The sequence below is a fragment of the Scylla paramamosain genome, chromosome 29, assembly GCF_035594125.1.
Source record: "Scylla paramamosain isolate STU-SP2022 chromosome 29, ASM3559412v1, whole genome shotgun sequence".
In the NCBI taxonomy this organism is placed as follows: Eukaryota; Metazoa; Arthropoda; class Malacostraca; order Decapoda; family Portunidae; genus Scylla; species Scylla paramamosain.
This window is the reverse complement of record NC_087179.1, coordinates 8,760,719-8,774,004: the sequence shown is the minus strand read 5'-3', so window position 1 is coordinate 8,774,004 and position 13,286 is coordinate 8,760,719. Positions and strand designations below refer to the sequence as shown.

General features: G+C 38.6%; 1 protein-coding gene across 1 annotated transcript in view; it reads right to left on the bottom strand.

The window, feature by feature from the left end:
* The window catches only part of LOC135115229 (leucine-rich PPR motif-containing protein, mitochondrial-like), a 146,683-nt gene that overhangs the window by 18,821 nt on the left and 114,576 nt on the right, over positions 1-13,286 (bottom strand). The window contains exon 19 of the mRNA XM_064031769.1: positions 10,347-10,656. Within this exon, the coding sequence (XP_063887839.1) occupies positions 10,347-10,656 (310 nt within the window). The remainder of the gene's footprint in view (positions 1-10,346; positions 10,657-13,286) is intronic.

Genomic DNA, 13,286 nt, shown 5'->3' with positions numbered 1-13,286 from the left:
CCCCCCTCTCTCTGTCACACACACACACAGACGCACAGTATGTGTATGTGTGCATCTGTGTGTGGATATTATCAAAACATCTTGCTCATCACACCTGACCTAAACACAAGAAGGATTTTGGGCAGAGTGGCTGAAGATACACTGTTTCCATGTCCGTGTGTGTGTGTGTGTGTGTGTGTGTGTGTGTGTGTGTGTGTGTGTGTGTGTAAATCTATCTGTCTGTCTATCTATCTATCAATTTACATATTTAAATGGAGAGAGGAGAGAGAGAGAGAGAGAGAGAGAGAGAGAGAGAGAGAGAGAGAGAGAGAGAGAGAGAGAGAGAGAGAGAGAGAGAGAGAGAGAGAGAGAGAGAGAGAGAGAGAGAGAGAGAGAGAGAGAATGAGAGAGAGAGAGAGAGAGAGAGAGAGAGAGAGAGAGAGAGAGAGAGAGAGAGAGAGAGAGAGAGAGAGAGAGAGAGAGAGAGAGAGAGAGAATCTGCTCCTTTCTCCTTGCTGAGTCAGCAGTGGCTGTCTATCTATCAATTTACATATTTAAATGGAGAGAGAGAGAGAGAGAGAGAGAGAGAGAGAGAGAGAGAGAGAGAGAGAGAGAGAGAGAGAGAGAGAGAGAGAGAGAGAGAGAGAGAGAGAGAGAGAGAATCTGCTCCTTTCTCCTTGCTGAGTCAGCAGTGGCGGCTCGTCAATAGGGACTGCGAGACTACAGCCCCCCAGTGGATTTCTAGGATTCACGAAAATAATGTTAATTTATTTATGTTTGACTATCATTCACATGAAAACACCAATTCTCATATGTTTATATGAAAAAAAAAAAAAAAAAAATACTGCAAAACAATGAGGAAGTACGGAAATTATTTACTATTTAATGATAGGAAAGCGGGGAGAAATGGGGTGGGGAGGCTTCCCGGGCAGAATGGCGAGTGTGGACTGCATCCAGTGCAGTCTTGTCTCGGCCGTTGTTGTGGTTAGGTGAGTGTTCTTGCGTCGGTCTTGTTTTCGATCGTGTTTTTCAATTTGTCAGGGATGATTTTAAAATATTATTGATCAGTGATGGCTTGTGCTTAATCTTGATTATCAAAGATGGTGTAAAATCACAGAAACATCGTATAAGATAGTATTTTTTTTCTTTTCCCAAGTAGGCCTAGCAGTATTTTGCAAAATGGCACAAGAAGCAAAGACGGTTTCTGCATTGAAAGAACTCAATTTTTCACAGTTAACACTTCAAGAGAAGGTAGCAATTAAACAAGCAGATTGCCCATTACCAGACATTAAAATTGTGCAAGAAGGATTAAGCCACAACAAGAAGTATATTTGCAGTTTTAATTGTGATTGGTACCAAAGGAAAACATGGCTTTGTGGATGTGAAGTTAAGAAGTTAAGAAAAAGTTATTGATCTGTTTGCACAAAACAGGAACAGGAGAATGGACTTCCTTTTCAAATAGCCTAAGCCAGCACTAAGGAAATCAAGCATTTACTGTTAGGATAAGACCTAAAGAATTAAATAATTATCTCTCTATCTTTATAATCTATCAATCAATGGTATGTTAAACAATAACAATAAAAGCATTTAAGATTTTATTTGTCTGAATGTGAGACAGCCCCCCCATCAGTAACAGTCACGAGCCGCCACTGTGAGTCAGGTGAATTTGGTGTGAAATTTTTGTTCTCACATGTGGCCACAACACACACACATCAACCCAGCTACCCAGCTGATTGGACACATCAACAACAGCTCCAGAGATCTGCTTAGGTGTGATTGTGTATGGGGGGCCAAGCTTTGAATCCTGTCTTCAAAATAGGGATTTGTGTGAGGTGTGGACACAGAGGAAGGTGAAGTGACCAAAAGGGTGAAATGGGAGTGTGATGCTGAGGCAAACATTGGCAATGACATCAACCAGGAAAGACAGTGTTCAGCACAAATCCCTATGTTTTTGAAGGATTTAAGGAAGAGAATGTCAGTGTAGCACATACAAATAAATGAACATAGAAAATTGAAGAAAAGAACGTGAAAATATGAGAAGAAATATGTAGCTTAGCAGCAATGATAAAAGCATGGAAGGAAGAGAGAAGGGTGGTGATAATGTAAAAAAGATATCCAGGGATAAAATACAGATGAAGAAGATGGAATGAGAAAAAGAAAACAAAGAAACAAGAGAAGAGGTGGCAAAAATAGTGGACTTAAAAAAAGAAGTACTGTGGAGAAATCAAGACACTTAAAGAAAAGAGTGAAGAATTAAAGAAAACTGTGCATGACAAAAAGGTTAGGGTTGGAGAAGTGAAAGAGTTAGTGACAAAGGAAATCAAAAGTTGGAAAGAAGAGAGAGAACAACAGAAGGTGGACATGAAGGAGATAATAAGGCAACAGCAACAGGAACACAATAATAATACCTATGGAAAAGGAAGTGATTAAAATAATAAAGGAAAAAACGTAAATTTGTGAGAGACAGAGAAAGATGTGTGTTGGGGTCAAGAAGAACTTACTGATGAAAATAACTAGAGAGAAAGAAGAAGTGAAAAGGGGTAATGAAAATTATAGCAGAAGTGGAGGAGGAAGGAAAAGAAATAGTCAAACAAATTGAAGAGGTTTAAAGGATTGGTACAGCTTTCCATATCAAACTATTGAAATCTGGAATGATCTGAAGGAAGAGGTGGTTGTGGCAAGTAGTGTACACATGTTTAAAGAGAAATTGGATAAATATGATTATGGAGACAGGAAAAAATGAGCTTTGGCTCATGCCCTGAACAATACAACTAGGTAACTAGGTAAACACACACACACACAAACACACACACACACACACACACATACACACACACACACACACACACACACACACACACACATGTGCATGAGGCAAAGAAAGGGGCAAGCTTCCTAATGTATAGCCCCTGTTCACCGAGCAACAAGTAGGTATGGGAAGTAACTCAAGGGGTTGTGGCCTCACTGTCTGTGTGTGTGGTGTGTGAATGGTCTCATACCTGCCCAAAGACTGGTCACTATGAGCTCTGAGCTCTTTCCGTAGGCTAACAGCTGGTTGGCTGACCAGCGGATGACCCTAGATGAAAGGTGAATGACACACACACACACATACACACACAATAATAATAACAATAATAATAATAATAATAATAATAATAAAAAATAAATAAATAAAAAAAAAAATAATAATAATAATTATAATATTAATAATAATAAAATGAATATTATTATTATTATCATTATTATTATTATTATTATCACACACACACACACACACACACACACACACACACACATACAGAAACATGGGCACATGTGTTCTTTCATACCAGGTGTTTTCATTGATAATAATTATGTTGATAATAGTCATAGTAATTTAGTAATAATAATAGTAATAATAATAACAATAATAATAATAATAATAATAATAATAATAATAATAATAATAATAATAATAATAATAATAGTAGTAGTAGTAGTAGCAGAAGCAGTAGTAGTAGTAGTAGTAGTACTAATAGAAGAAGAAGAAGAAGAAGAAGAAGAAGAAGAAGAAGAAGAAGAAGAAGAAGAAGAAGAAGAAGAAGAAGAAGAAGAAGAAGAAGAAGAAGAAGAAGAAGAAGAAGAAGAAGAAGAAGAAGAAGAAGAAGTAATAGTGGTGGTGGTGGTGGTGGTGGTAGTAGTAGTAGTAATAATTACTATTATTATTATCATTATTATCATAGTTAATAATAAAAATAATATTAATTAACTGATTAACTCATTTGAAAATTCCTTTAATGCTGTCATTATTGTCATTCTTCCTATTATTTTGTTACTGATAGAGAGATTTAGGTGGGTATAGTGTGAGTCATCCACACTACTCCCTTCTGCCCCAAAGGATACTTGGTTCTCACCTGCTTGCAGCCCAACCCCTCTTTTCACGTCAGGCATAGCGGCCTGTGGTCTCTCTCTCTCTCTCTCTCTCTCTCTCTCTCTCTCTTGCTCTGTTTCAGCTATTTTTTCTTTCTTTAGTTTGTTGGTAGCTCTTGAAACTTGTATTATAATTTTAATAATAATAATAATAATAATAATAATAATAATAATAATAATAATAATAATAATAATAATAATAATAATCATTATTATTATTATTATTATTATTATCATTATTATTATTATTATTACTATTACTATTATTAATTTAGTAAGTTTTAATAACAATAAATATTTTGCTATCTATTTAACATGTAAGACATCAGCTTCACTTTGCCAACAATTCAGTTGTGTTGGCCAGTTCCTGCACTACCTCATTTTGGTAATAATCTGAAAGATAATCCTTAATCCCTATTTAGCTAAAAAGCCAACTGAACTAATGACATAACACTATTGTGTTAATGTAGCCACAGCTCCAACCCACTGAGTCAGGTGAGGTGATGACCTCACACATTTTTCCCACAGGTGAAGGAGGCAGAAGGTTCATGCTCTAATAGTGTGAAATGTTTAGTAACAGCATCTTGCATGCTACTGTATATTTACAGCAATAACTCTGAAAATATAATATAATAGTTATTCCTTCATGAAACTTTACAGAAAATGCACAACAAGTACTCCAAGCCTTGCCCAGCCTATTGCATGCATTAGTTTGTTGGTCAATCCTTATACTGGGCATCAGAGGAGGGTGTTTCAGTGTTTTTGCAACAGCAGCATTTGTAAATACTATGTTCATATCATATAATACATCTCATATAATTAATAAGTCTATAGAAGTTATTTCATCATAAGAAATGTTACATTCAGAGAGAAATTGGATAGCTACTTGAGTTATATTCACCTTTGCAAGAAACAAAAATGAATGTCACTTGTTTGCTGTATCAATAATACTTTAAATTATATCATGCCACAGCCAGATTATTCACATGTTTTTACTGTAACTTTAATTTTTAATAGTGAAGTAAGGAATGTTGTTGTAGTGCTGAACCACCTTCTAAAATATTTTGTTGTTTCCAATAACTGTAGGGTATCTAAATAGGCTTCTAAGATTACATGACTTTTCATTTTTTTCTTTTTCCATTTAACTTGTCTTGTACTGACAACAATTATTTTCCTGGGAGTGTCTGGCGACATTCCTCTAGAAGATGATATAGGATGTAACTACTCTCATAGTGGTTTGGTAACCATTCAGTTTTTAATGCTTAGTGAAGATGACAGTGAATTTGTTGACAATGCATATGACTGACAGTGATGATCATCTAGATGACACTGATGAGGATAAGAACCACAAGTGTACTGTAGATGATCCTGAGTAGCATAGAACAAGCTTTGGGTGGATCATTAAACTTGGCAAGTTGCAATAAGAAAGGATGTGGTGATATATATGATTCTGTATGAAAAAATGTTTATTCATTTCATATTCATGTATAAGAAAATAATGATCATGTGGCTAGAAGGCTATGTGCAATAAGTGTGTCAGCAGTGACAGAAATGCATCTGACAACAGCAGGAAGTCCTGATCTGGTGCACAACACTGGGATTTAATTATAGTGAAGTTTGTCTTTAAGTGTTCTCGTTATTTTTCCATGGTGGAATAGTGTACATTTTTTTTTTTAATATGCTTTTCTTTATACAAGAAGGCTACTGACCAAGGGCAACAAAAAATGCCCACTTAATGCCAGGTCCTGTAGAGAATTCCAAATAGAAAAATCAAATAATGGAGGATAAGTGTCTTGAAACCTCTCTTTTGGTAGAGTTCAAGTTACAGGAAGGTGGAAATACAGAAGCAGACAAGGAGTTCCAGAATTTACCAGAGAAATGGATGAATGACTGAGAATACTGGTTAATTCTTGCATTAAAGAGGGGTGACAAAACAGGGATGAGAGAAAGAAGAAAGTCTTGTGTAGCAAAGCCAAGGAAGGAAGGGGGGAATGCAGTTAGCAAGATCAAAAGAGCAGTTACTGTGAAAATAGAGGTAGAAGATAGAAACAGATGCAACATTGTGGTGATGAGAAAGAGGCTGAAGACAGTCAGTTAGAGGAGAGGAGTTGATAAGATGAAAAGCTTTTGATTCCACCCTGTCTAGAAGAGTGTTATGAATGGAACCCTGTATACATGTGAAGCATACTTCATACATGGATGCATAAAGCCCCTATACAATTAGCAGCTGGGGGAGTGAGAAAAACTGGTGGAGACAGCTCAGAATGATTAACTTCACAGAAGCTGTTTTAGCAAGAGATGAGATGTGAAGTTTCCAGTTTAGATTATAAGTAAAGGACAGGCCAAGGATGTTCAGTGTAGAAGAGGGGGACAGTTGAGTGTCAATGAAAAAGAGGGGATAGTTATCTGGAGGGTTGTGTCAAGCTGATAGATGGAGGAATTACAGTGTTTTGAGGCAATGAAAATACTAAGTTTGCTCTGCCCAATCAGAAATTTTAGAGAGATCAGAAATCAGGCATTCTGTGGCTTTTCTGCATGATCTGTTTACTTCCTAAAGGGCTGGATGTTTATGGAAAGACATGGAAAAGTGTGGAGGAGGCAGTAGACACCTGCTGAAACAATAATTACTCCCAGTGAGGTCTAAAGCATTGCTCAGGGGGTGCTGTGAACTTATCATTAAACCCAGCTGTGACCTCACTGAACGTTTCCCTTTGTGTCTCATAACACAAGGGGGCAGTCACAGCCTGCCCTTTAAAGATAACTCTCTTCCTCCACACAAAACTACAAGCACCTAATAACACACACACCCTTCACTCAAAAATTTTAAAATCATCATGGCGACTCCTACACCAGCCTCGGAGTCACCATCTGGGGAGGGGACCATAAATGTCCCCAGGTTGGACTGCCTTTCTGTCGACGACCCTAAGTGTCTTGACACCCCCCTCAACTTTTTCTTCATTAACTTCTGCAACATTTGCGGTCTAAGATCCAACTTTCAATCTGTAGAACACCACCTCTCCTCTTCTAAACCTCATCTTCTTTTCCTCACTGAAACTCAGGTGTCTGAGGCAACTGACAGTAGCCCTTTTTCTGTTCCCTCCTACTTTCTCTATCCTCATTTTTGATCCAAAGCTGGATGCTGCGTTTATGTGTGCAATGACTTAACCTGCTCTCGTGCCCACGCTCTTGAATCTTCCAAGTTTTCCACCATCTGGCTACGACTACAGAGTCACTCTCATACTAAATTTATCTGTGCTGTATACCTCTCTCCTAACTCCTCTGACTATAAGAAATTCTTTGACTACTTAACTTCCAAAGTGGAGTACATTCCGACCCTCTTCCCTTTTGCAGAGATCTCCATTCTTGGAGACTTCAATGTTCACCACCAGCTTTGGCTTTCCTCTCCCTTCACTGACCATCCTGGTGAACTAGCCTACAACTTTGGTATCCTCCATGACCTAGAGCAATTGGTGCAACACCATACTCGTATTCCTGACTGTCTTGGAGATACGCCCAACATTCTTGACCTTTTCCTGACTTCTAATCCTTCTGCTTGTGCTGTCACCCTTTCTTCTCCGTTGGGCTCCTCGGATCACAATCTCATATCCTTATCTTGTCCTATCACTCCAATCCCTCCTCAGGATCCTCCTAAGCGAAGGTGCCTCTGGTGTTTTGCCTCTGCTAGTTGGGGTAACCTGAGGAGGTATTTTGCTGATTTTCCTTGGAATGACTACTGCTTCCATGTCAGAGACCGGTCTTTGTGTGCTGAGCGCATAACAGAGGTGATAGTGTCTGGCATGGAGGCATACATTCCTCACTCTTTTTCTCGTCCTAAACCTTTTAAACCTTGGTTTAACACAGCTTGTTCTCGTGCTATACATGATAGAGAGGTGGCCCACAAAAGGTACTTAAGCCTTCCATCACCAGAATCCCATGCACTTTATATTTCTGCCTAGAACCATGCCAAGTCTGTTCTCCAACTAGCTAAAAACTCCTTCATTAACAGAAAATGTCAAAACCTTTCAAGATCTAACTCCCTTCGTGACTTCTAGCATCTAGCCAAAAATATCTCCAATAACTTTGCTTCTTCTTCTTTCCCTCCTCTACTTCAACCAGATGGCACCACTGCTATCACATCTATTTCTAAAGCTGAACTCTTTGCTCAAACCTTTGCTAAAAACTCTACCTTGGACGATTCTGGGCTTGTTCCTCCCTCTCCTCCACCCTCTGACTACTTCATGCCACCTATTAAAATTCTTTGCAATGATGTTTTCCATGCCCTCGCTGGCCTAAACCCTAGGAAGGCTTATGGACCTGATGGGGTCCCTCCTATTGTTCTCCGAAACTGTGCCTCCGTACTTGCACCTTGCCTAGTCAAACTCTTTCAGCTCTGTCTGTCAACATCTACCTTTCCTTCTTGCTGGAAGTTTGCCTACATTCAACCTGTTCCTAAAAAGGGTGACCGTTCTAATCCCTCAAACTACTGTCCTATTGCTTTAATTTCCTACCTATCTAAAGTTTTTGAATCTATCCTCAACAGGAAGATTCTTAAACATCTATCACTTCACAAACTTCTATCTGATCACCAGTATGGGTTCCGTCAAGGCCACTCTACTGGTGATCTTCTGGCTTTCCTTACTGAGTCTTGGTCATCCTCTTTTAGAGATTTTGGTGAAACTTTTGCTGTTGCCTTGAACATATCAAAAGCTTTTGATAGAGTCTGGCACAAAGCTTTGATTTCCAAACTACCCTCCTACGGTTTCTATCCTTCTCTCTGTAACTTCATCTCAAGTTTCCTTTCTGACCGCTCTATTGCTGCTGTGGTAGACGGTCACTGTTCTTCTCCTAAATCTATTAACAGTGGTGTTCCTCAGGGTTCTGTCCTGTCACCCACTCTCTTCTTATTATTCATTAATGATCTTCTAACCAAACTTCTTGTCCTATCCACTCCTATGCTGATGATACCCCCCTGCACTTTTCCACGTCTTTTCATAGACGTCCAACCCTTCAGGAGGTAAACATATCATGCAGGGAAGCTACAGAACGCCTGAATTCTGATCTTTCTAAAATTTCTGATTGGGGCAGAGCAAACTTGGTATTGTTGAATGCCTCAAAAACTCAATTCCTCCACCTATCAACTCGACACAACCTTCCAGCCAACTATCCCCTCTTCTTCAATGACACTCAACTTTCCCCCTCTTCTACACTGAACATCCTCAGTCTGTCCTTTACTTATAATCTGAACTGGAAACTTCACTTCTCATCTCTAGCTAAAACAGCTTCTATGAAGTTAGGTGTTCTGAGACGTCTCCGCCAGTTTTCTCACCCCCCCAGCTGCTAACTCTGTACAAGGGCCTTATCCGTCCATGTATGGAGTATGCTTCACATGTCTGGGGGGGTTCCACTCATACTGCTCTTCTAGACAGGGTTGAATCAAAAGCTTTTCGTCTCATGAACTCCTCTCCTCTAACTGACTGTCTTCAGCCTCTCTCTCACCACCGCAATGTTGCATATCTAGCTGTCTGCTACCGCTATTTTCATGCTAACTGCTCTTCTGATCTTGCTAACTGCATGCCTCCCCTCCTTCCGGGGCCTCGCTGCACAAGACTTTCTTCTTTCTCTCACCCCTATTCTGTCCACCTCTCAAACACAAGAGTTAACCAGTATTCTCAATCATTCATCCCTTTCTCTGGTAAACTCTGGAACTCCCTGCCTGCTTCTGTATTTCCACCTTCCTATGATTTGAATTCCTTCAAGAGGGAGGTTTAAAGACACTTATCCACTAATTTTTGACCACTGCTTTGACCCTTTTATGGGACTGGCATTTCAGTGGGCATTTTTTTTATTAGATTTTTGTTGCCCTTGGCCAGTGTCCTTCCTACATAAAAAAAAAAAAAAAATCATTAGTGTAAGAGTGAATAGGGCACAAAGTTTGACTTGAAATATCATTGATAAATAATAGGAAAAGCAGATGACAGGAAAGCATCCTGAGGAACACTACTGTTAATAGACTTAGGTGAACAGTGACTGTCTACCACAGCAGCAATAGAACAATCAGAGAGGAAACTCGAGATGAAGTTACTGAGAGAAGGATAGAAGCTGTGGGAGGGTAATTTGGAAATCAAAGCTTTGTGCTTAATACATTGATATGTATGTAGAATGACTTTATAAAAAACAATTGAAATTGCTTACAAGGTGATGCTCAGTCCTGCCACCTGGTGATAACCAGTTCTCAGAAATTCCCCATTACTGTTGCTCTGTGATACCAGACCAAAGACTGTACAAGAACTGGACTGACAAAACTGTTCATCTGGCAAGGCTTTGGAATTAAGGCTTTGGAATTAAGGGTGACTGTATGAGAAGTCACTGCCTCTGTGAACTGTAGAGAGGTGTGTGAAATACATAATTACTGTATAGCAATGGTAGTACATTACCTCAAGTAATATTTATAGACTCACTGTTTTTTGAGATCCAGAGCAGCAGTCCAATCATTCTTCTTTAGAGCTTGTCGAAACTGTTCAAGAGGTGTGGACTCTGACACACTGATGGCTGGCTGAGGTGTGGCTTCTTTCTGGGGTATGGCTTCACTTTTAGGTGTGGCCTCACTCTTGGGTGCAGCTTCCTGCTGGGGTATGGCAAAAGGTACCTTTCGACCACTGGCCTGCAGGAACTGGCCTAGCTCAATAAGGAAGTTGTCTGAGGGTTGGTAGTTGTCTTCCTGCATGTTGGTCCACACTCCAAGAGCCTTATCTGGGTCATTTTTCTTCACTGTTAAGAAAAAAGGTGTTGAACTGAGCATGTATTTCCATGGTTATATTTCTTTATGAATAATGTCATAAATTAGGGAAACTGGGGTGACAGGGATATGTCAAATGTAAAGGAGGTGTTCCAAGTATTCAATAATGTAATGGCTACAATAACAGCTGTGTATGGTAGGGCATAGAAAACTTGGGGATATGAGTAAGGGAAATGAATGGTGGACAGCTGAGATCAAGATAGCCATAGAAGAGAAGATACAAGAAGATAGAATATAAGAAAATGTTGCAATAAAAATATACCAAAGGAAATTAGAATGGAGAAAAAATAATACAGGTTGTGGAATAAGAAAGTGATGAAACTCATGAGAAAGTATGAGGAAAGTAGATGAAAAGTTAGGTAGAAAGCAAAGTGAAAAAAAATCAATGAGAAAAATGTTTTGCAAGATAGGGGAGAAAGAAAAAGAGGATATGGGATAAGCATTTTGATTGTTAATGACTGAGAAGACAGTGGGTGAAGCAATATCTAGCATGAATATAAAAGCAGGGGAGAACAAGCGGCTATGGAGAGAGGAATTGATATGGAGGAGACAGAAAAGTAATAGCTGGGATAAATTGTCAAATCTGCAAGCATTGATAGAATAACTGCAGAAATGTTAAAGTATGGAGGTGAAAGAGCAGTAGATTGGATGTTTCTAAGATGTGAACTGGTATGGAGGCAAGGATAAGTACCTGATGAGTAGAGAAAGGCAGTCATTGTACCTCTACAGAAAGATAAAAAGTTGTAGGAACAATTGTAATAACTGCAGGGGGATAAAGTCTACTTAGTGTGTCAGAAAGAGTTTGTGGGAGTCTTGAATGACTACCTGATGTGAATGAATCAGGTGAAGTTCAGTAAGGAATAGAAGTTTTTGAAAAGGAAATGGTAGTGTGGATCAGATTTTGCAATCAAAATTATAATATAAGAGTACTTAGGAAAGGATGAGAAGTTGTATGCAGCATTCATTCATGGACTTGGAAAAAGTATGAGTATTGCACAGGGTGGATCAAGAAGCCCTTCAGGATATTATTAAAGTTTATGGTTTAGGACATGTCTTGGAAGGAATTAAGGGTTTTTACAAGGCTGTAAGTGTATGTGGGATGGCAGAGAAAACTTAGGGAAAATTCTGGAAGAGAGATAAGAATGAGGAAAGAATGTTGGTGCAAGGCTGAAAGAGAAAGGGGTGGGATAGGCTACAGTAGCTTATCTGTTTGATGATGACTCCATCTTGCTGCAGAAAGTAAGAAGAAACTTCACAGTGCTGGATCAGTTCAACAGTGTGCAAAACAAAAACTGAAGTTGAATACTGGGTGAAACAAGATGATGGTGTTTGGAAGGAGAGAAGTGGAGATGTGTGACTTTAGGATATCTTATAGGATGAATATGCCAGCTGTAGGAAGGTGTGAGGTGGTAATGGGGGAGCTGGAGAAAGGAAGTGAGTGAGTGTAAGTGCTAGGGAACAGTGCTAGATAAACATGGTGAGATGGATGGAGAGGTAAGAGAGAAGGTTGTGAAATGTAGGACAATCATGGGATCACTTCCAGTGGTCATAAAAAGGAAAAATGTGTCTATGGATATAAAGACAAGTTTAAGGAGTATTATTCTCCTACCAACATTGAAATATGAATCAGAGACCTGGACATAGAAGAGCACAACAAATGAGTTAGTGGTGTGAAAAAGAGTTATCTGGGAGAGGTATGTTGAGTAACAAGACAGGAGGGTGAAAGCAATGGATGTATGTATGAGAGAAGTATGAGTGCCTGTCCAAGTGGTGTAAATTATAGAGTGGTGGAAGAAGTGCTAAGGAACATGGAGAGATGGTATAACGAAAATTTTGTAAAGAAAATGTATGTAAGTGAAGCTGAAGATGCTAACAGGAGAAAAATGCCACTTAATTGTTGGTATAACTATTCCCTTCTCTGCTTTCAGGCTTACAGTCCATTTTTTTTTTATCACATACTGTATAAATTCAGCCACTTATATACTCTATATCTCTTGTCTTAACTTTCATGCTGATAAAAAAAGAAAAGGTACTTGAATTCATAAATCATTTCCGTTTTCTTCAATCATCCTATTATTACATTTCAGGAACATGCAGCTCTTGCTCTATATGATTCCTGACAGCCAACCAGTTCACACTCACTTATTCCTTTCGAACACAATCACCCTACTTTTGTCTATGATAATTTTTTCAACATATCATCATATAAAGACATTTACATTATTTTGCATGCTATTCTCAAATTCTGCAAATGATTTATCTGTAATCAGAATTGTGTTAAACATCTATTTACCACCATTTACTGGCACCTCAGTGGGATTTTTTTTTCTCTTTTTTGTTTCCCTTGGCTAGTGACTCTCTTAATTTGAAAAAAAATAAATAAATAAATAAATAAAAAATAAATAAATAAAATTAAAAAAACTTACATTTTTCACTTTAACATTCCCTATCTCTGCTTTAATTTCTCCCAATGCACACCTGTGTCACACTCCCTTGTATTATAAAACTACTCTACAAACCAAGGAGTGGATATATGTTGATTCAAGTGACACTATGTCAATATAAGCAAAAACTGAAGTGACACTATGTCAATATAAGCAAA